General features: G+C 54.8%; 1 protein-coding gene across 2 annotated transcripts in view; it reads right to left on the reverse strand.

Moving 5' to 3' along the window:
• Positions 1-22710, reverse strand: part of DAB2IP (DAB2 interacting protein) — a 44992-nt gene extending 22282 nt beyond the window's left edge. For both annotated transcript variants that reach the window (XM_084272648.1, XM_084272647.1), the window contains exons 1-4: positions 22635-22710; positions 15566-15719; positions 9899-9997; positions 7165-7719 (exon numbers count right to left, since the gene is read on the reverse strand). In XM_084272648.1, coding sequence (XP_084128774.1) covers positions 7165-7719; positions 9899-9997; positions 15566-15709 — 798 coding nt within the window. In that variant the 5' untranslated portion in view covers positions 15710-15719; positions 22635-22710. The remainder of the gene's footprint in view (positions 1-7164; positions 7720-9898; positions 9998-15565; positions 15720-22634) is intronic.
• Between the last annotated feature and the right edge of the window lie 233 nt (positions 22711-22943).

Below are 22943 nucleotides of genomic sequence, written 5' to 3' on the forward strand. Positions count from 1 at the left end.
TCAGGCTGACACAAGGTGCTGATTCTTAATTAGCAGCCGCTGACCTTGGCTTTGCTTGATTCTCTTTCCTGTCACTTTCCCAACATACTAATTATCTCAGGAGCACCGAGTTTTATAGCTTCTCCTAGCCAAGGGTTTGCTTTATCCCCCCTTCTTGTCAGCAGAGGACTGGCTGCCGCGGGATGAGTGGCCAAGCTGTGATGCACGGCCCCACTGCGAGCAGAAACCCAGGGGCCAAGCTTCCCCAGTGAGAACTGAGCCTCCCTCATTTCAGCTGATCTGTAGAATTCACTAGAATTTAAAAGGATGCGAAATTCCAGCGTGGGACTCAAGGCAAAGCCAGAAAAGATCCCCTGAAGCCACAGCTGCGGTCGTTATTCCCTACGGATCCCTCGTTTCCCAAGCGGAAAGGAAAGCTGCTGGAATCCCAAAGAGCCCCATCACAGCGCAGCACCCCACGCTGGGGTGTAAGGTGGCAAAACCCAGCCCCTCACCGACCAGGGCATGCAGGTGAGAGCCAGGATACCCCAGAGCATCCCTCAGGCCAGGGCCCCTCACAGTCCCCGGCAGGTCCAGCCTCCTGCAGCTGCAGGACCCGGCCCCGAGACACATCAGGGATCAAAACACCCACAGCCAGTGTCCCTGTGTGAGCGGCCGCTGGGAAAGGAGCCTCGGCCACGGGTCAGTTCCCATGACATCCCGCAGTTCCTGTCCCAGGGCTGTCTTCCAGATCTCTCCTTCCCTCCCCAGAAATAAGCCACATCAGCTCTGGATCACACGTCTGGTATCTCTGCCTTAAGTACACCAGCAGCAGCACTCGGAAGACACAAATGGAATGCAAATACTCGTCGGATCCCTCCGGGGGCCTCACTCACCCACATACAAAGCTCTGAATAAAATGCAATAACTAAAGCCAATAAAAGTCCCTGTTTCTGAGCAGCAGAGATCAGTGGGGGGTTGTTTTTAGTTAGGGCCCCTGGCAATGGAAGAAAATAAGATGCTTTATTTCATTACATCGGAGTCGAGAGGGGAAGGAAAAGGTCTACAGTAAAAATTAAGGGCTGTGGCAGTGTTCTTCAGGCTTGCTCCCGTGTTTATTTTTAGGCTATTTCCTTCAGACTGGACACAGCTGAACCCGTGCGACTTCAGTCGCTGCTCCTACCCCGCTAAAGAGCGACTCACAAATAAATAAATCCAGAGCATGACAGCACAAGGCCCTGCTGGTTTCCAGCACGTTTCAAACAAGCCAAGCATGAGCCCACAGCAGCACATGCTATCCCCAGAGAGCTCCTCCCGTCCTCTGCAAACGCTCCCAGGACTTTGGCTGCTGGAGTGGCAGCCCAGACCCTGCAGCAAGCATCAGGCACAGCCCTCAGCACCACCTCAGGGCTCGCTCAAAGTGCCTCCAGTGCTGCTGCTTCCTCTCCGCCCGGGATGCCCGCACTGCTCCACAGCTCATCTCCCCATCCTCAGCCATAGCATCCTTCAGACGGTCACCCCCAGCTGCATGTCTCCCCCAGCACCCACCCTGCCTGCTCAGGGCAGCCAGCAGCACTGGCCAGAGCCTCTGCCCCTCACGTGTCTCCATCCTGATCTACCTGTAGTGTAGCCTAAGAACATCCCTGTTTCCACTGGGGCTTCACACACTGAGCTCCAGGCACAGCTTCCCCTGCCCCCCGCCATGGAAATTGGGGTGATGCCCTGGCAGTGAGCATGCTGAAACCCCACACCACTCTGTGTGATGTCAGAGGGTGTCTGAAGCTACTGCCATCAGCATCAGTACGGGGGCAGCCTGAAGTCTACCAAGAGAAAAGCCAACAACTGCTCAAGAAAACAACCCCTCACAGCCTGTGTCAACAGGGCCAAGGAAGCAACTAACTGCACTGCCCAAACTCAAAGTATGGGAAGAAAAAGCTTCTTCACAGGGGATGAAGCCAGAGCAGACAGATAACACACATCTGACCAACAACCCTGCCTGCCCAGAGACCTCAGCCCTCGGCCTTGTGCATGCTGCTGGGCCAGGGGGGCTTCCAATTTCCACTTGACTGTGCCAAGGCATCCCACCTCCCCTGGGCGAGGGGTCCATCTACATCAGCCATCCCAGTTCTGAAGGGGTTCCAGGTACCAGTCCTTGTGCTGGGGGTGGGAGTCACTGGGCAATGCCTCCCTCCTCCAGCTCCCCAGCCCAGGACGCAGCAGGATGGAGCCAGACAGTGCCTGGCACGGCAGTGGGGAGAGCAGGAGTGTTTCCTGGCAGAGTCTTTCCAGAGACGTTATCACCAAGGACATTTCGCAGGACGTGTCCCATCCCCACCCGGGAAGGGCTGTGCCCCTCCCCATCCTGGTGCAGGTCCTCCAGCCTGTGTCTTGGGGACACACCTGCAGCTGGAGCTGGCAGGGTGATGTGTGGCCCCACACGGATCGCTCGGGTCACGCACCCCTCCGGGCTGGGGCTGATCACTCCCAGTATCGTTAACTGACTGACGGCAGATTGACTTTGAAATAATAAGGTTCTCCACATCACAAGCCTGATTAATAGGATTGACTTAACCTTAAGAGGATTGAATTGATAAAGGTAATAAGATTACTGCTTATTTCAAAGAGTCCAGCTGGGCTTTTATGCAAAGGTGAAGAACACCAGGGGTTGGGAGGGCTGTAGGGTACAGGTGGAGGAGTGTCAGGGCACACCTACGTGTCAGCACCGCTGGTGCTGAGCTGTGCAAGGAGAGCATCCAAGGGGCAGCAATTGGGTCCTGGGCAGCCAGTGAGAAAGGATGGAGCCCAGTGACCAGTCCTTGACCCTTCACTGCCACCCAGTTCCCCTGTGGAGCTGTGCTGGGCATTCCTCTGCCTGGAAACACAGCCATGTTCCCTCCTTTCAGAGCTCATCCTCTGCACTTCTGGCATCTTCTAATTCAAAAAGGGTTTACTGCACAGGACTGTGTCCATCACCTTGCACAAAGAAAACCTATGTGAGGGATGTAACATGGACATGCTGTGTGACCACACGCTGCCCCGATGGCCAGAACCCCAATCTGGGCAGCTGCTGCTCAGCCCCTTCTTCCATCCTTTCAACCAACCTGACTGCTGTGCTCAGGGATGGGGGAAAACGGGCAGTGGTGCTCCTAAAGCTGATTCAGAGCCTTGCTACAAAATATCAGGGAGATAAACTCTTTGTGGGGGGAATGATAGCGCTGGTGCCAGTCTCTCTATGGCTGAACACACGCAGCATCCTCATTTCCCCCTGTCCCAGCCTTCCCACCTAAGGGAGCAGTGCTCCCCTGAAGGCACCGGCCAAGCCCTGGGGCCATCACCCCCCGGGCCCAATCGTGCCACCCATGTCCCCGTCCCCTCCCTGAGCTGAGCAGTCACTTGAGGTCCTGCACCTGAAGCCAGCACAGCTCTGACCACACATCCCCATCGCCGGGGAAGGCAACGCGGGGAGTTTCCAGCAGGCTCACAGGGGGGAGTAAATACATCTGCTCCACCGAAGCAAATCCTCACAGCATAAACAAACAGGGACACATGTTTACTCTTCACTCCATTCACAACACAATAAATATTTATTTCAAGTGAGCAGCTGGTTAGTTAAAGCTTTGTCTAATGCTTGGTTTGATCTACCAAGCTCTTGGACAAGAGTGGGTGTTTTAATGTATTTACTGCTATGAACTGAGCTCCAAGCGCTGTAGACAGCCCTGAAACAAACCTAAGCATGGGAAATATTCCAGAAGCATCCAAAGTCACCACCAGTCTTGCTCTGGGAAGGACACAGCCGCCTATGTGTAACCACATCCCAGAGGCCACCTCAGGTCCTGCCAGCGGAGGGCTGAGCGCTCCCAGGAACACCAACGATGGCAGCAGCAGGACTTTTAATTACTAATCTCTGCCCTTCATCTACGAGTTGCAAAACACATGAAGGTAGGAGACATCTCCCCACACCCTTACAGGTAACTCTAACTGGGAAGATGAAGCACACAACAAGTCAAGGACAGAGGGCAAGGGCCCGTGTCACCGTGCTCAGCCACAAAACCATCTCACTCTTGTGGCACAGCGATGCCTCTTCCAACCCCTACTTGCCATAAATACAGACAGCAACCAAATCCTATTTGCCTGGGTGGCTGGACAGGGGTCTCCAGGCACACCCCAGTGCCCACCAACCCCTCACGCAGCGCTGAAGCTTCAGCCTTTCCTGAACAGGGATCAAGGGAAGTATGCACCTTGACTCCAGAGACTCCACCTTTTAATCAAGATTGCAACAGAGCAAAGCAGGGTCTGCAAAGGGTGACCCTTCTGCTGTCTGGGGGGCTGCATGGAGATGCTGGGGACAGGGGCCTGGCTGTGGCCAAGTGTATGGTGTCATCTGCACAGCAGCGTGGCTGTGGGTGCTAAGGGATTACACCCTATTTACAGCAAACCACTACAGGAAAACACAGTGCAAGAGCAATCAGCTGCTAACAAGCGTTCACAGATCATCTACAGACACTAGCTTCTCACTCCAGCTGTACCTGCTGCTCCAGTGTCAGCTACAGCAGCCAGGACACACAGAACCCCCTTTATCAGCAAAATAAATTAGTGGTTCCACCCCTCTGGGCAGTGGAGAGCTCTGAAGAGGTCACTGGGAAGGCTCTGGGCAGGGCCCAAGGATGGAGAACCCACCTCCAGCCCCTGCAAACTTTGGAGGTCACACCAGTGCCAGGGCACTCACCACCTCACCCAAGGACAGCAGAGGTGGGACCATGCCCCCTCCAGCCTCAAGCCTCTCCAGGCTGCACGCTGGCTACCCCGGCACCATCCCCACTCAATGGGCTCCAGGTCCATGCGGATCTGTTCTCCTCCTCCCAGGCTCCAAACCCCTTTTCAAGCCCTTGGGAAGCAAGTGTTTTACCTTCCCACCCAGTGCCACCCCAGTGCCAGCCTGTGGTGCTGGGTGAGCCTGGGCCAAAGGAGCCATGCCTCAGCACCCAGGGGCTTTCCCAGGGGGTGGGGGATACACCCGTGTCACCCACGCTGGGGTGGGGGTGCCTTGTCCTCTCCCATTCCTTTTCTTTGCAACCTTTCTGCTGCTTTCACCTTTCTCTGCCAGTCCAGCTCCCCTCCAAAGGATACACAACCCCGTTCCCACGCTCCAGGAACTCCTGTTGGGCTGACAGCTCCCTAAACCCCGTGCTAACGCTGATGGCAGGCGACAGGCAGGGAAGGCAGAAGCTCCCTTTTAAAGGGGAATTCATCAAGTCTGTTTACTGTTTGCTGTGTCCCCCATGTAGAGCCTCTGGGATCCCGAGCACTGATGCAGACACATGTCTGGAAACACTGTGGCTCTCTCCAGAGCCTCTCAGGTGTCGATGGGGGAAACAGCGAGAGCAGCGACAACAGCCCTCGGCCATGTCTGCACCTGAGCCCTGGTGATGGAGATCAGGGTGACACCCCAAGCCTTTTGCACTGTGGAAGCCACAAACAGGGTCTTTCACGGCAATGTCACTCCCAGGGGAGCCCTGGCACTAGTGTCACTGGAGCTGCAGTGAAGGGCAGCACCGGTGCGCAGGGCTGCACCAGGGAACCACGCACGGATGGTGCCGAAGCCCTGGCACAGGGAGCGAGGAGGGGACACCTGCAATGCTCTCCTCCTCCTCCTCCCCCTCGTGTAACCATGGAGCATCATTTCACATGTTGTGGCTCAAGCCACTTCTGAGCCCACTGAGGGCGAGGGAGCCACAGGGATGGGGACGGCCGCGCTGCCCGGCGCTGCTGCCTGGGGTCAGGAAGGCTTCACCTGGGCTATTTTCTCTGCCTCTGCAAAAGCTGCCCCCTGGCTTTGCAATCCTCTCAGCCAGCTTTGCCTGCCTTGAACCAGATCAGGAGGCTGAGCCACTTCTCTGCTCGACAGATGGTAACTAAACCTAATCCACAGACCCCACCACGGTCCCAGGCAGCAGCGGCAGCTGCAGAGGCAGCAGAGCTTTGTGACCGCCCAGAAGGTGATGTCTCCTCACTGGAAAAGCTTTAGCAATCTTGCTCCTCCCCACTCCCCCATGCAGAGTTCAGGGTGATGTCAACAGAGGACAACACCGATCCTTTAACCCCTGCAGTCCTGAGGCTGGCACTGCCCACAGCTCCACCATGCCAGCTGGGGATGAAGGATGCTCCGTGGCACATGACTCACACATGCTGGGGCTCTGGTGCCTGTGCTCCCCACTAAGGGGGTTTCCAGCTCTGCTCACCCTGCCCATACAATCACACACCACAACCAGGAATCACCCCTGCTCTCTGCCTCCTCCTGCCTGCACCTTCCCCAGACCTGGCAGGGGATTCCCAGCCACGAAGGACATTTGGGTGAAGTGGTCCACAAAAGCTGAACTTCCACCACTCAAGTTGGCCAGCACTGACCCCACAATGAGCTGAGAGCACCCCAGGGCTTTCCCACACTGTTTCCACCTCACAGCTCCCTTCCAAAAGCATCAGAACTGACCCCTGAAGACAGAGCTGATTCAGAGACACGCGTGCTCTCCAGCAGACTTCACTCTGGAATTCTCAAGAGGCCGTTCCCTCCAGCAGCGCTGGGTGCTCAGCGCAGCAGCACAGCGACAGGCAGGGAGCCAGGAGCACCCAGCACATGCAGGCTGCTTGGCTTAGGGCAGCACTGCTTACAGCTCACCCCAAAACATGCCCTGGGGCTTCCCTTTCCATTTCTGCCTGTTTGCAGAGTCAAAACCTGGCCCCTGAGCCTGCAGAAGGAGAGAGAAATGGCTCGGCTGGTATCTCTTGGTCCCACCAACCTCTCTGCTAATTAAGTGATTCACACACATGCGACCGACTCGTTTGTAATTAAAAGCCAAATCAGAGCGGATTAGTGACGGCTAGACCTGAGTCTAGAGAGTGTGGTGAGGGGCTGGAACAGGCTGCCCCGAGAGGGGGTGGGTGCCCCATCCCTGGGGGTGTTCAAGGCCAGGTTGGATGGGGCCCTGGGCAACCTTGTGTAGCTCCAGGCCTGGAGGTTGGTGTCCCTGCCTGTGGCAGGGGGTTGAAGCTCTGTGATCCTTGGGGTCCCTCCCAACCCAGACCAGTCTATGAATCCCAAGCGATGGGGTGACTTCCACCAACCCGACACAGGAGGAGGCTGCTCCTGATGGTCTCTGGTGGGACACTATGGGGGTGAAAGGGTCTTACCTTGGCCTTGCCTGTGCTCTGCAGGATGTGCACCAGCGCGGACGCCATCTCCTCTTTGTTCTTCACGCTCAGCGAGGGCTCCAGCACCGAGCACAGCACCATGTAATTGTTAGTGATGTACTCAGCAAACTCCTTGTACATCTCCATGGGAAGGATGCTCATACTCTGGTAGCGGGACTTGATGCGGATCATGGGCCCCGGGGACTTGCCCTTACCAGGGTTGGGGCTGACCACTGGGTACCATTTCTCCACAAACTGCCTGCCCGTGACCGAGCTGACAGGGATGTTCACTTGTCCAATGAAATTGGTCTTGTCCTTCTTTTTCTTCTTGTCAGTCTCTTTGTATAAGTGCACCGTAATGTTTTTGAGCGACGGGAGGTTATTAAATTCAAAGTGCTCCCCCCAAAATACATTATCAGTTTTCAATTTACAGGTAGTTCGTGCATAAAGAACATCATCCAGGCATAATTCACACAAGTACTTTTTCTTTGCTGGCAGGTCCTTGGCTTCAATAATCCATAACTTTAACATATTCTCTACCCTTCTGCTGTTGTCCTGAAAAAAAAAAGGTGGAAAGAAAAATAAAGTCAATAAAAAAAAAACCCCATAAAGCCAAGCACAACAGAACTGGAGATATGAGTTAATTATTTCGGATGTGCTAAATGAGCAGAGGCTTAATTACATTTTATTTTAAGGAAATACAGGCTCTCAGGAATTTGCATAAAAACACTACTTATGTTAATTTTCCAAATATCACTGTGCTCCCCATTTGGTTGGTGCCAATTAATATAGAGAACAAGGAAGATACCCCCCCCTCCCTGAACCAAGCGCACCATTTCCCATTCAGTGCCAAGAGAGCCTCAGAAGACCCCCCCAAAGAACCTCACCCACCAGGAATGGCTTTTGGAAGCCAGAAGCTATGCTACAGGCATCTCACAACCGCCCCTCTTTTCAGTACAACTGCTTTACAGCAGCACTGGAGAATGTTTTCTTCCCTGTAACACAGCAACACTAAAGGGATCTGAACACACACCCAGGGATCGTCTCGTCCAGGGCTGGAACTCAACCACCTCCAGCAGGGAATGATGTGTGCAGGAAACCTCACAGTGTTTTAGGGCAGAAGTCCAGAGCACATCGAGAGGAACTGTGGGAGGCAGAGTGAGTTCCACAGGAGAGCCATCACAATTCAGAAATAGAGATCTGGCTTGGATGTCTTTTAAAGAGTCACAGAGCAAAGGATACTGTGGATCTCTAAGAGCTCCCCAGTGATGCTGACCTCACCCTGGAAGAACATCCAGGGGCATCTGTTGCAGCAGAGATTTGAAAGATGAAGTTCCCGCAGCTGAACCAAACCTGGTTTTGTTTGGAAACCTGGTTTTGTTTGGAAACCCCTCCCTGAACCAGCAGCCACGGCTCACTGGGCTCAGCCTCAGAGCCTGGAATGCTGCTGCTGGAAGACCACAATGGAGCCTGGAGGTTCAGGAAGTACAGGCAGGAACTACCCAAGAGCACCGAACTCCTGACAGAAAGTCAGACACTGAGAGTTCATTGTCAATGAACTCCAGGATGGAAAGTCAGCCATCAGTTAATGGCATCGTTTGAGATGAGGGCACACTTCCAAAGCACTTCCACTGCACACTGCATCTCAAAGGCAGAGTGATGTGCCCAGCCCCGACTCACATCCCCAGGACATTCCTCATGGGTAACGGGGACCAGGCAAACCTCACACAGCTCCTTCAGATCACTGCTACCAGGCTGCTGCGCCCAGAAAGCACCCAAGTCACCCAGCTCCACACACGGGAACACGCTGCTAGAGGCAAAGTCCACCCTCCCCTCTGCTGCCCCCATTGCCTATGGAAGGGAATCTCTTACACCCAGATTTGGCACTGCATGGGGAGCAACCACCTCTGCCACCAGGCCTGGGCCTCTCCTTGTAGGCACAGTTACATGGCTCTGATGCCAGGGATGGATTCACAGGATCCCATCCCTCGTGTCTTCTCTGATCAGCAGAAAAAGACTTGTTGATTGAGCTCATCAGTTGTGAAACCCTGTAGCTGATGAGGCCTGATCAGTCTTTGTTAGCTCACTCCAGCACAGAGAGGGAGGAGCAGCCATAGGTTTTATTTTAGGATGTACTCAGTGGGCTGTAAATCTGTGTACTGGGTGTCCCTGTGTTCGGTGTGGAGAAGGATTTCCTTCTGCAGGTCCCAGGATGGGCCTTTGCCACCTCAACTGACTGGAGAAGGGGAAGCTACATCCCACTATCACCTCAGAGAACCTGCTGTGATGGGCACCTGAGTTTCTCCACCACTAAAGCAGACACTCCAAGCCCCACCACAGTCAGGAGATGCGATACATGAACCCTCTAGACTATCCCATCTCCCAGCTGTGCCAGCAGCTACCTGCCATCTGTCCAGGAGCTTTGGGGAGGCAGAAAGTCCTACGTAGAGTGGCAAGTACCATCAGCACCAGAGCAAGGCTGAAGATTTGTCAGGTCCAATCAATTCTTAGCAACAGCTGAAGCAGCACATGCTGAGGAACGAGGGGAAGAAATAATTGGTGCCTGGCTGTAAATATAATTGTGGAAGGAGGCGGTGTGGAGAGCGGCTGACCCCCGGTTACCCTTCCTCACTCAAATGACAATACGTCCCCCGCTGCTGCGATGCACTGGGCTATAAAATGTAATAATGAGGAACTGAAGTAGAGCAGAGGCGATTCCTCAAAGCCACTCTACCTTATTGGGGTGCACGGCACGCCGCAGGTTTTCCATCCATTTATCTCGCTCCGCTGCCGAACGACACGAGAAGCACTTGCTTCCTGATGAAGTCGTCACCTACAGGGAAAGGAACAGGATTATGTCTTGACCAGCACACTGCAGACTGTGATTTAGGGCGAAGGGGGGGGGGGGAAAGAGGGGGAGTTTGGGAAGATGCTAGTGGCTTTTTGTTTTTTTCCCCAAATAAACAGCTTTACCCAAGCATGAAGCAGCAGCCCCCGAGGCGAGCGGAAAGCAGGGCAACTCTATGTCACAGAAATAATCATGGAAGCAAATTGCAATTACTTCTCCTCTTCCACACCAGGAAACACTAGATAATGGGCCCCGTGCATGCCACACTTTAAACCACCACGTCCCACAACCGGGAGCGCGCAAATCCTTAGATGAACTGAAGAGAACCTGGAGCCACTTGGCATTCCTCAGACTCAACAGCTTTAAGAGCAGAACTTCCAGTGAAGTCAAACACAAGATGCACAGCAGATGAGCGCTGGTCCAGACAGCTGCCTGGTTGCTCAACCACTGTGAACTTCCAAGGCTTCCACACTCCTCTTCAGACAAGACCTCAACAACTCAGAACTTGAGCCCTGCCTTACTTGGCCCGTGTAATTCAGCTGCAAAAGCCTCCAAAATCATCCACATCCAAGTCCAAACCAGCACAGTCCTGACCCTGGTACCACCACACTGCCCTGGAGGCATCACAGATGGGTTTCTGTACTCCACAGTGGGAAACACCCTCCCAGTGACCATCTGGTCAGGGTCCACAGAAGTCAGGCCCCACTGATTGCTTGGGCATCAGTTACTAAAGGTGGAATAGGTCAAATACACCTCTGGGTAAACAACCCACTTAGTCTACTTCCTCAAAGCCCGTTCCTCACCTAGCTTTCTGTTCAGCTCTTTCTCTTTGACAGGAGTTTGGTGTGTACACACACACACACTTGACAACAATGTTCTCAGATAGGCAGAACTTGGTAGGAAACCTGGAAGCTCTTCCATAAAAGAGAATGATGAGTTCTTTGATTGCTGTTCAAAGATGCTCTTGTAAAGACAAGTTCTCCTTGATGACACACACGGATCCCACAGCTGCCTGGAGGATTTGTATCCAAATAAATAAGCATGCAATTTAGCTGTCCTTCGACTGAATCTGTTAATTAAATGTCATTTTTTTACCAGCTATCTGTTAGGGTGAGTATCTAATATATTTTCTTGCCACACTTAAGTCAACATGTTATCATTGAGTTATCATGGCAAAATTTATGATTCAATTCCAAAACAATTACCGATTGAGCCATCACTCAAACTACAGAACTGCAACTCTTGTACTGAGAGAGAAGGGGAAAATCCTCATGTGTCAGACTCCCTCATCTGATGGGACTTGAAGGTCCCATCTACCACGTGTGCCCAAAAATGTTAATTACCATTCCAGCTTTGAGCTCTGACCTGAACATCACGTGGCATTAATGGTCTTCATGAGATGGTAATTGATAAAGAGAGTATTCTGGTGTTGGTGAGATTCTGGGTATGCTAGATACCATGAATATACAGGATAAACTCAGTGAAATTAATTCATTTCTGAAGTGTTGCTTATTCACATCCATTATCCAGAGTCCTCAGATGGGTGATGTCTGAAGTCACATAAAGTCTTGTTGTTTTAAGAACATCTTGGGTACAGCATGAGTTCCTGAAGCTCACTTTGAGGGATCTCTCTGGACTAACAACCCAGCACAGTAATGGAGCTACTAAAGCTGCTCAGCTCAAAGCACTCACAGGGTTTTAGGAGGAGGAGGCAGGGCTCGGGGTGGTCAGTGCCCCCATCCCCAGGACAGGAGCTGCGATGCTGGGCCAGCCCCGCAGACCAGTGATAGCAGCTCGGGGCGTCCCAAGAGCCATGCCAGCAGCAGCAAGCATTTCCTCAGCTGGACTAAATTTAGCAGGGCTAAACTTAGCACCACCAAATTCTCCCTTCTCAGGCAAGGCCAGGATGCAGTGACATGGTTTTGGTTGTAGTGCAGCAAGTATGGTCCAGCAGAAGCTTTTCCTCTCTCCTGCTCCACACCCTCTCCCCTCCTCGCATCCTGTGGCAGCCCAGACATGAACTGTGCCACAGGACAAGGCTTCAGCCCACCGAGGCAGCGACAGAGCCCTTCAGCACCCACACCCCTGGCCCAGGTCACGGGGACCCCACAAATAGCAGAGCCAGGAACAGGCTCTGTGAGTCCGGACTCTGGGTCTCTGTCACAGGACTGAGACGCCCGCTGTATACTCAGCGCCCGCAGCATGTGCAGTGTCATCAGAATGGTGCTGATGGGGATGCTTTGGAAGAGCAGATGATGCTGAGTAACTTTTTTAAAGAAAAACCAAGATCAATCAGTGAGGAAAAGCAGTGAATAGCGAGCGCCAAGCCCCCCACACGGCAGGAAAACGCAACTTCCACAGAACTGAACGAGCAGAAAAAGGCAAACGCAGCGTCTGGGAAAGCACCAGGCTGCTGCCGCCTGGCCCTGCCCCCGGCACAGCCCCGCCGAGGGGAGCGGAGCCGGGGGCGGCTTCAGCACGTCTCTGTGCGGGTCAGCCCGCCACGGGCGAGCGCGGCCCCTCCACGCAGCCGGCTCCTGGGTTTTTTCCACTGCAGATGGCTTTGGCACCTCTCGCTCTTGTCTCCGTTCGGGTGCGCTGCCAGTTCCCTCTCCGAACCTGCCCTCTCCGGCGCGGTTCCATCTGCAGCCATGACAAACCCTGCCGTCCTCTCCTCCCGGCCCCGCTGCAGCTCGGTGCAGAGGGACCGGCCGCACGCCGCAGCTCGTGCTGCCCGTGCCATGAGCGGCTCCTGGAAAAGCTGCTGCACGCTGCTGTGGCTGAGGGACCCCAGAGAGGATGTGGAGCCAGCCCAGCCAACTGGGCACCCATTGAGGACAGACACTGTGCAGCTGCGAATGGCCACAGCATCCTGGGCACTGTGTGCCACCTGCCCAGCCCGCTGCAGGGAGAGCTGTGTGAGGCTGGCACTGCCCAGCAACAGCAACACTTCACGTCTTGCTCTGAGACACCAGGCTTGGCTGATTCCCAACAGGACCTCCCCAGGGAACAGATCCACAAGAGGCTCAGGGTGCAGGGACAAGGCACATCACCATCCGGCAGCACCTCCCCAACCCACCATGCGGAAGATGTCCCGGTTCCCCACGTCTCCTCACTCGATGTTTCTGAGCCAGGGCTCCTTTCCCAGGACATCAGCCCACGTGCAGCAGTGCCATGGTGCCTGGCCATCAGCCCCAGTGTTCCTCAGAGCCTCGTGCAGGCTTCCACCAGAGCTATCCCAGTTCCAGGGCACACGGACCACCATGGCTTTTAGGGCTCTTTGCTGGGCTCCCACTGACAGGCAGTAGCAACCTCTGCCAAGTCTTGCCTGTACTTCCAGCTAAAGCAACACTGAAGGACTGAGGGTCACAGGCCCCAGCCAGGACCCTCGGGATGTGATGGGAACTGAAGGCAGCATTCAAGTGCTGAGGAGGAGAAGACACTTTGCAGTTTTGCTGCTCAGCATTCACCGTGGCCTGATGTGGAGAGCCAAGGGACTGAGCTGCCCACACCATGGCAGGCAGGGGTCTGGAGGGGTCAGGTCATGGTCACCACCTGCAATCCTGGGAGACCTGCAAACTCACATCAGTGCTGAGCCCACCCCGGATCTGCAGGAGGCTCCCTGGAGAAGGAAGCCCAAGGCACCAGCACAATGTGCCATTGAGCCCTCACCTCAGTCCCCTGGAGCTGGCTGATGAGTAACCATCAGTCACAAATCAATGTCCCTTTTGTTTTCTGGCATTTTCCCTCTCCTCGGCAGGATCTGCAGCACAGCAATTAACATGTTCTTCCCCCCCCCACATATGACTCTCCTTTAGCCAGCTCACTTAAAAAATAAAATTTTCTTCCTCCTCACAAGTGCAGGACTTGTGTAATTTCCCTCTCAGGCAACTTTCTCCAAGCACTGTTCACCTCCCTTCCTCTGCTCTTGTGCGCTGCACAGAATTGGTAAACAACTCTTATATTATGGATGTCACATCTATTTTCCATCTAGCTTCATTTTATCTTTCTTGAGTGGAATGTAATAGAGGCCATATAATTTACAAAACTGTTCTCCTCCTGACCTGCCACACTTGCTCAATTCTGCAGAGACTGAGCAGTGCTGGAACATTTATCCCTCAGCCCACTTCACGCTTTATGTTTGGGGCTATTTTTTTTTTTTTGCTATTTTTTGGTAAAAATGTTTCTACATTACCTGCTTAAATTTTAAGAAATGGACCTTCAACTCATCTCCTTCCAGTCTGACCCCTGGACTCTGCTGGGGCCTTTTCACCCAGCAGTGCCCATCCCTGAGAGCCTGCAGCCCCACCGTGCCCTACAGTCCCACCCAACAGGGACACACAGCCTACCTGCTCGTCTGTGTCCAAGTAGAGCAGGTGACCTTCTCTCCACAGAAACACAAGCATCAACCACCTTGTTACTGCAAGAAAACCAGTTCCTTATCCAGCCATTGCCACAGGCAACACCACACTGCTGTACCTGATGCAGGACAGATGATTCCCAAGACATTCTACATTGAGTTCATAGAATCACTGAGGCTGGAAAAGACCTCCAGGATCATCCAGTCCAACCGTCGTCCTATCACCTCTACCACTCACTAAACCATGTTCCTCAGTACCTCATCCAACCTCTCCTTGGACACCCCAAGGGACGGTGACTCCACCACCTCCCTGGGCAGCCCGTTCTGATGCCCAACCACTATTTCTGAGAAGAACTGTCTCCTCATTTCTGACCTGAACCTCCCCTGGCACAATGTGCAGCCATTCCCTCTCATCCTATCACTAGTTATCTGTGAGAAGAGGCTGACCCCCAGCTCCCTACAACCTCCTTCCAGGTAGCTGTAAAGAGCAATAAGGTCTTCCCCGAGCCTCCTCTTCTCCAGGTTAAACAGTCCCAGTTCCCCCAGCCACTCTCCATCAGACTGGTGTCCCACCCCCTTCTCCAGCTTCACTGCCCTTCTCTGGACACACTCCAGGGCCTCGATGTCTTTCTTGGCATGAGGGGCCCAAACTTGAACACAGTATCCAACTACAGACTGGTTTGTACCCATCCTGCTCCCTCCTGCTAGGACAGACCTAACCACACGCCGTGACAGATGTTCACAACCCCCTGAAATACTGACAGATTCCTCTATTTACCCCACAAGTGAGGCATCACTTTCCTAGGCACAGCCCTCACCACCCCCAGGGACAGCAGCAGGCGGTCCCTGTGACCACGTGTGATGTCCTCGTGAACACCGCGCAGGCATCAGCCCTTTCTGGTAGGGGTATGGACATACACTGTAAACCTGTATGCTGCTGCACCCACAGCAGCCTCAAGCTCTGCTGGGACAAGGGTTAGGAGGAGAAGAGCTCATTGCTCTGATTTTGTGGAGATGAGCCTCCTTGGAAAGACAGGAGCAATTTTCTGCCCATGGAATAGTCTCTGCGTAGCGATTCAGAGCAGAAACACCTCACAGCAGCGGGAGCCCGGGATGCAAACCCACCCCCAGCTCCCCAGTCAGCCCCACGGCGGAGCAGAACGGCCCCCAGCATGGGCAGAGAGGCTCCTTACCTCGAAGCAGTAGTCTTGTCCCAGGATGCTACTGTGGACGGGCTTGATGACCACTTCTTCCTCCATACTGAGATCCAGAGCCTCGACGGCACTGCTGGGACTGAGCAAGGACTCGTGGGAGCGCGATTCTTTCAGCCTCGGCATTAGATGGGATCTGGAGGAAAACCACAACCCTATCAGTGATGCTTTCCTTCCCAGAGACATTGCTTCGTCCATCTGCTAAGCAGCAACTGCAGAATATTCCTGGGAATTTTTTTGCCGTGAGATAACTGAGGGCCCAGAATAGCTGGGGCTGCTCCACTGTCCTGCTCACAGTATGGGGAGCAGGTTCTGTGTGGCTGTAGGGACAAAGGGCTTCTAATGAGCAAACTCCAGCGTGGTCAGTATGATGTTACTAGAGGTTTGCACACCAGTGGTGCTGAGCCCCAACCGCCAGCACAAGGCCAGGTCGGCACACACATGGGAGACACCATTAGCATCCTACTTCATCCTGTGCTGTTTGCCAGTGCCCGGGCCCTACTGACAGAAGGGAGTTACCTGTGAACAGGGAGGAATTAAGGACAGACCCTTCCCAAAAGCCCCAGGACCATATTTTGGCAGCAGTTTCCCTTCTCCCCACCAAAACGCCTGCACCTCTATCACATACACAGCGGGCGTCTGGATCCACACGCTGTAACTGCTAACCCAAGGGCTCCTGGGCTCCCTCCAATTGTTACACACATCCCTGGGATGGGGACGGGGTGGAAAATAAGGCCATGATAGTCCCATTGATTGATCTAAATGCTCTGGAGTCCCACTGGCAGCATTTAGCAGCAGGGAGCCCACAGACAGCGCGCAGCACACCATTTCTGAGACAGCCAATACAATCAATGGTGCTGTAACTCTTAAAGCAAAGCCAGAGAGCTCAAGGGGGGGGTAGGGGGTGAAGAAAGATAGCTGGGTACTCCTGGGGAAAACAGCAAAGCCATAAAGCAGCAAGGGAAAAAATAACTTGAGAGCAAAGGGAGCAATTGCTTTCTCTACAGCCTGTGCTGGGTATGGTGTTCCCAAGCCAAACCACTTACAAAAGCTCTGATCCCGTAACTCTGACCTTTAAAACCTCAGCCTGGCACTTTAGGGTCTGCCAAAGGGCCCACATGTCCCTCTGTCTACAAAGAGAGTACGAGGCCTTCTTCAAAGGCAGGGAAGGACAGCAATGGGAGGCCTGAGCTGTTCCCAGCACGGGCTTTAATGAGCGGGACAACAACGGTCCCAGTATGCTCTGAGACGGCTCTGTCTGTGTGATGAGTTCTGCCAGTCTCTCCAATAAAGCTGACCAGAACACAGAGAGATGTCAGCACTGCACGCAGCACTCAGAGCTTCCAGTGAACCCCACACCAAGCCCAACCCAGGAAATTGCCAAAGGAGAGCAGGATAAACAGCAGCAGCAGATGAAGTCGTGCTTCTCTAGATCTGCCATCAAATTCCTGCCCAGGTGACAGCGACCCAGCCCGGTGCTGGGCTCCCCCTCAAACGAGAGCTCTGGAAGCTGCAGGCCAGCCTTCCTCACCAGCAGCAGGCAGAAAACCAGACAAGGACACAACCTTTTCCTTTGGGGACACCCACCAGTCCCCAGATGACAAAAGCCCTGGATCAGAAGCGTTAGTGTTGAAGCAAGAGGCTCTCTATCCCATTAGCGATTCTCTCAACTGCCCACTCATCCCACATCTCTGTGGTGAATAAATTGATCTTTAGGAACCAAGCACGGTCATTTCTCAGTACTTTGTGGCAATTTTACACTATTTTCACAGAAAAGGGTCCATATCCCTTCCCTCTGAATGGTGCTGCAAATTAACTCTAACGGAGGCAGACAGATCGAGTCACCTCTGAGCGCAGAGCTAATACCCAGCAGCTCAAGACCTGACAATACAGATGGCTCACCAAGCCCAGATAAGCCCAGAATCGAGGCATTTATGGTAAATCTTATTTCCATACTCCACAGATGAAATTAGAAAAGGTAAATAACCGAGCTGAGACTTGTATTCTTGCACAGACAAATAGAAATATTGATAATCTAACCCCCCCCAAGTTGGGAACTACAAACCGTAACGCAGGCGTGCGCATCACCGAGCTGGGCTGCTCTTGCTGGCCTAAGAATTGCTAAAATTAAACCAAAACAAAACTGTTTTTCATTTAAAACTACCCCAGCTGCAAGGCCAGGGGTGGGAGTGCAGATGTGCTGTATGAAGAATTACCCAGGAGGAATTTCTCAGGACAAACGATGCTCTCACCGGATCCAGCAAGTGCGTATTTATATCCCTCCGCACTCTGGCACATGGCTCTGGGAATCCTAAAATTAACGGGACTGTTCCTGGGCAAGAGGTTATTTGGCAGGTTCTTGCCTCAGCAGGGCCTGCTCCTGTGACGTTCCTGAGTCCTGAATGCCCATCAGACCCAGTGTGGGTCCGGGAGAGAAGCGTTTCTCAGCAGGTACAGCGCTGTGCGGAGGGAGCACAGCCGCTCTCCAACCAGCCCTCAAAGGCCCAGCATCTGCCTCTGTATCCAGAGCTAAGTGGGAGACGTCATTAATTAGAGACTCTCGTTGGAAATCTCAGCGGAAGGGCTGAGACATCTCTGTGGCAGAGCAGGATGAGCGCTGCCTGCACGGAGCCTCCTCCCAGGGCAACCACCCCAGCACCCCCAGAGCCAGCCCCAACCCTCGGTGCTTTGCCTGCAGCAGCCCAGCATGGTCTGGGGGGGCTGCAAATGGTCCAGGGGGGCTGCAAATGGCCCAGAGTGCAAGAAGGGCTGTATGCCACCAGCCTTCAAAGGATGCACAGTCCTTTCATTTTCCTACCCTGTTCCAGAGCCAGAGCATTCCTCATGTCCTTCACTAAGTACATGACATTTGCGGCAGGATCCATTTAGGGGAAGATGTCTGCAAGTCCCTGTCGCAGCTCCCGCCACTTCCCTTTGTATTAACAGCCAGAAAAGGCTCCAGCTCAGGCTGTGAGCTGCTGTCCTGCCCCAGAGGGTGAGGGCACTCTGCTTACTGAAAGCACCGCTCTGCCTTCCCCCTTCCAGGCAGGGGGAACACCAACCTGCTGCCCTCTGAGCGGTCACGTCTCTCTCACACTGCATCAGGCCAGGAAGTGCTTTGCCCAAGGACAATTTACAGGGTGAGGGCTGGCAAGTGCGAAATTCCCCCTCCCTGAATCCACCTACAGACCAAAAGGGGCAGAAATACTCAAGTATTAAGCCCTGCCTGCTCACAGAACGCAGCATCCCTGGGACAGACACCAGAGTCCTGAGAACTCCTGCTCCTCAGCCATCCCAGAGCCACCCAACACCCTGACAGGCACAGTCGCCTGCAACACCACTTGCTGACTGTGTACATACATGTCCAAGATGACAGAGGCGCTTTGTTCAAATTCATCTCTCTGCCATCGCTTTTCCAAACCCCTCATCCCATCCCAGCTTACACAAGCCCATCAAACTCAGCTCCTACACCTTCTGGTGGGACCAGCCAGCTGCTCAGAGACATCTCACAGCAGGAAACCCTCTTTGCAAGCAGCACATTCAGCTCCCTTTGCCACAGGCCTGATTTTAATCCCTTTCCACTTGCCTAAAGTTCAGCTGAAATGAAGGGGGAGAAAAAAGGATCTCATAAAAGCCCACATTAGTTGTGAAGAGAAATAACATCAGCGCTACCGGCACTGACCTGGAGAGTCACACGGAGAGGCAGCCGGTCTCTGGTTATTAAAGAAAGAGGTTTGCTGCCCATGAGCAATGAAAGGATTGTTGTTCTAAATAATAAAAGTCATAAACCATTATCGTGTGAAGGGATGCGACCCCCCCGCCCGCTTCCTCCCCAGGCAGCCACTGTCAGGGGTGTCAAGGATCACCCTGCTGTGACAGCACACCTAACCCATCCTGGGCCTTCTGGACCGCAGCAAAGACTTAGTGGACACAGAGAAACCAGGATGCAGGGACAATCCACTGTCTCCTGATCAAGCTTCAGGGCTGAGTTAGAAGCCATGGAGGCAGCAACCATCCATCTGCAGCAGCAGCACCACGCACACAGCGGCTCCGACTGCCAGGGAGTCCAGGCTCAATGTTCTTTCAAGAACAAAGACGCTCTGCAGAGGCTACAAGGAAGGAAAAAACACAGCACCTGCCTGCACAGAATTCTTCTGGAAGAGGTCTTGTGAGATAACCTCTTACACCTCCACACTAGAGCTGTACCCTTGTGCAGACAGGCTGCCAAAGGCGCAACCTGTGGGTTTTCATTACAGACCCTCACTTGCCTGAGACCACCCAGGCACCACTTCTGTGGTTTCAGGAGTTTTTTAAACCTCAACATGACCCAGCCATGTGCACTGGTAGCCCAGAAACCCACCCATGTCCTGGGCTGCATCTGTAACAGTGGGACCAGGGAGTCTGGTCCTCTGCTCTAGGGAGACCCCCCTGCAGCGTTGCAATCGAGGTCGCAAGACCTCTTCTTCGGGGTCCCCAGGACAAGAAGGACACGGAGCTGTTGGACAGAGTCCCAAGGAGGTCATGAAGGTGATCCATGGGCTGAAGCCCCTCTGCTCTGGAGCCAGGCTGAGAGTTGGGCTGACTCAGCCTGGAGAAGAGAAGGCTGCTTCTGGGGAGAGCTCTGAGCCCCTTCCCGTCCCCGAGGGGCTCCAGGAGAGCTGGAGAGAGGCTGGTGCCAAGGGCAGGGAGAGACAGTCTCCAGCCCAGGGGTGAGGTTTTGTTATGACTGAGAACAAAGTGGGCAACTCCACCAAACCCATTTACAGCATCCGATGGGCAAAGGGTTTCAACAGTCTCAGGTGGGGGTAAATCACACGCTGTGCCAGGGTCACTGGGAGCAGCACCGTGGGGTGCCGGTGAGCTCTGCGGTGTGCAGGCTGACCCACGGGGCTCAGAGCATCGCTCAGGCTGGCTGCAAACTGGGACTGTGCTCTGTGCAGAGCCCAAACTGGTCCAAACTGGGGCTGTGCTCTGTGCAGAGCCCAAACTGGTCCAAACTGGGACTAAGCTTTCTGCAGAGCCCAAACTGGTCCAGTGGCTGCATTTCTTCCTGCAGCAGATGCAAACTGGTCTGCCCTACACAGCAGCTCTCCTTGCCTGACTCACAAGGAGCACCCCCAGGCTGGTGACCCCACCTCCTCCCCCCCCCCCGGCCTGGTGCTGACTTCCCGCTAACCTCCTGACCACTGCTGGGAGTTCTCATCCATTCCTCCCCAGAGTCCCATCCTGCTTCAATTTAACAAATAAATATGAAAGTGATGTTATGGGAACAACCAAGAGCAGCAGCAGAAGAGAGCTTGCACGTTTCCAGAAGATGAGGGAATGTTTTCTCTCCTGAAGGACAGGATACGTGGATGAAGCGCACAGCGCATCTTCCTCCGTGTTCCAACCTTGCCCCATGCCAGCTGCAGACCCCTGCCCTGGCAGTGCCGTGGTGGGCTGAGGTGGATGCTCTGGGGGCTCTCTGGGAGGCAGGGTGCTGGGAAACACCTCTCTGCACACTCACAATGAGAAGCTGGTGTCACACGCTGCCCTCGCTAACGCAACACCTTCCATGAGCAACACAAAGGACATGTAATTAAACTTATTAATGCCTGCCCTTGTTTTTAGGCTGCTCTCAGTTTTAACTGGCAGCAGAATTAATTACATTCAGGAGGACTCTGTCAGCTCACACCACATTCCAAGTGGTGTTTTTGCCAGAGCAAACCTGAGGGGTGATTTTAACTCATGACATTCACCTGTGCTGGGAGCCTTTGCTTGTTTAACAGCTGCCATCCCAAAGTTTGTCAGCAGTAGCCCCAAAGCCCAGCACACAATGAGCAGCAAGGGCACCAGCTGCGTTTGTACCGTGTGAGATGAGAGAAGCTGCAAAATGCATCAAAAAGTAAATGTGATCAGAAATATACTGGAGTTTCAGTAACCAAAACTGTCATTAGGAAGCTAAGGAAGCAGCCTCTGCCTCCTTCCCTAGAACAGGGTGCCACCCCCTCCTTGCTTTTAACAGGAATCGATGCTTTACGTTAAAAAAAATTTAAAATCACCTTTTCTTACCACCTGAGCCTGAACCAGCATCAGCAGCACAGACATCTGATGCAAGCAGCAGCCAAAGATCCACCGCTGCAATCGGGAGTGCAAACCACAGCACAGCCCTGGAAACCAGTCCTTCCCAGAGCCCCCATCTCTGGCCCCAGCACCCACTTGGGAACCTCCGAGGGGGCACAGGCAGAACCTGGAGCAGAGGGCGCAGAGCTGTGACCTCCCTGCTCCCTGCCACTGCCCACGGGGAAGGAGCCACGGAACACTGGGCACTCCCCGGCTCCGTCTGGGAGCCACAAGTTTCCACGGTGGGAGGAGGGTGGGGATAAAGGGTTTGATTTTTATCGCTGGAATTCTGCTTAACGCGAAGTCTGGAGGCAGAGCCTGGCCGAGGAAGCCGAAGCGCGGCAGGACTCGCCTCCTGGACGAGCCCCAGAAGGGAGCGAGTCGCCAGCCCCGGCTCCCACAGCGCGGCCCCGGCTCCGAGCGCGGCCGGGCGCCCGAGGCACCCACGGTGCTTTAATAAATAATGACGAAAACAAATTCTTCGCGCACGCAATCATGGCCGGAGCGCTGCTAAAAATAAGCCAGCCGTGCCGGGGACGGGGCTGGCGAGCGGCAGCCTGCAGGCACCCAGCGCCGCCCGCCAACAGCCGCAGCGGCCTCGGGCGCTCCGGCCCCGCTCCGCGCCGCCGACCCCGGCCCGCTCCGGACCCCCAAACCCCCCCCCCCGCAACCCGCTCCCCGGCTCGGCCACGGCCCGGCCCCGTCCCGCTGGGGATGGCGGGGCGCTGCCGGCAGCTGCTGCGACGAGCGGCCGCGCCCGGCCCCGCCGAGGCAGCGGGGGCCGTGCGGGTCCGGCCCCGATCGCGGCCGCAAGCCCGGGCGCGGAGTTCGCTCCGGACGCCGGGACCCCGGGGCTGAGCCCGGCGGGACGCGCAGCTCGGCCGGCTCAGGCGTACGCACGTCCACACACGGCACACGCATGTACAGACACATGTACGCACGCACTCACCCGCAGGGCCCGGCTCCCGCCGCGCCGCCGCCGCCGCCCCGCTGCCCCGCTCCGGCTCGGCCATGCCGCGCTCCCGCCGGCCGCGGCCGGCCCGACCGACCCCCCCTTCTCCTTCTCCTCCTCCGCTCCGGCCCCCGCCGCCCCGGGCCGGCCCCTCCGCCGCCGCCGCTGCCCCGCCCCGCTCGGGCAGCAGCGCCGCGCCGCTGCCGGGGCCGCCGGATTGGCTGCGCTGTAGCTGGGCAGAGCGCCCCGGGCCCGCCGCCCCCGCTCCCCGCTCGCCGGCCGCAGCTCCGGGAGCGGCCCCGGAGG

This window comes from Gallinula chloropus (assembly GCF_964237585.1).
Source record: "Gallinula chloropus genome assembly, chromosome: 18".
NCBI classification, from domain to species: domain Eukaryota; kingdom Metazoa; phylum Chordata; class Aves; order Gruiformes; family Rallidae; genus Gallinula; species Gallinula chloropus.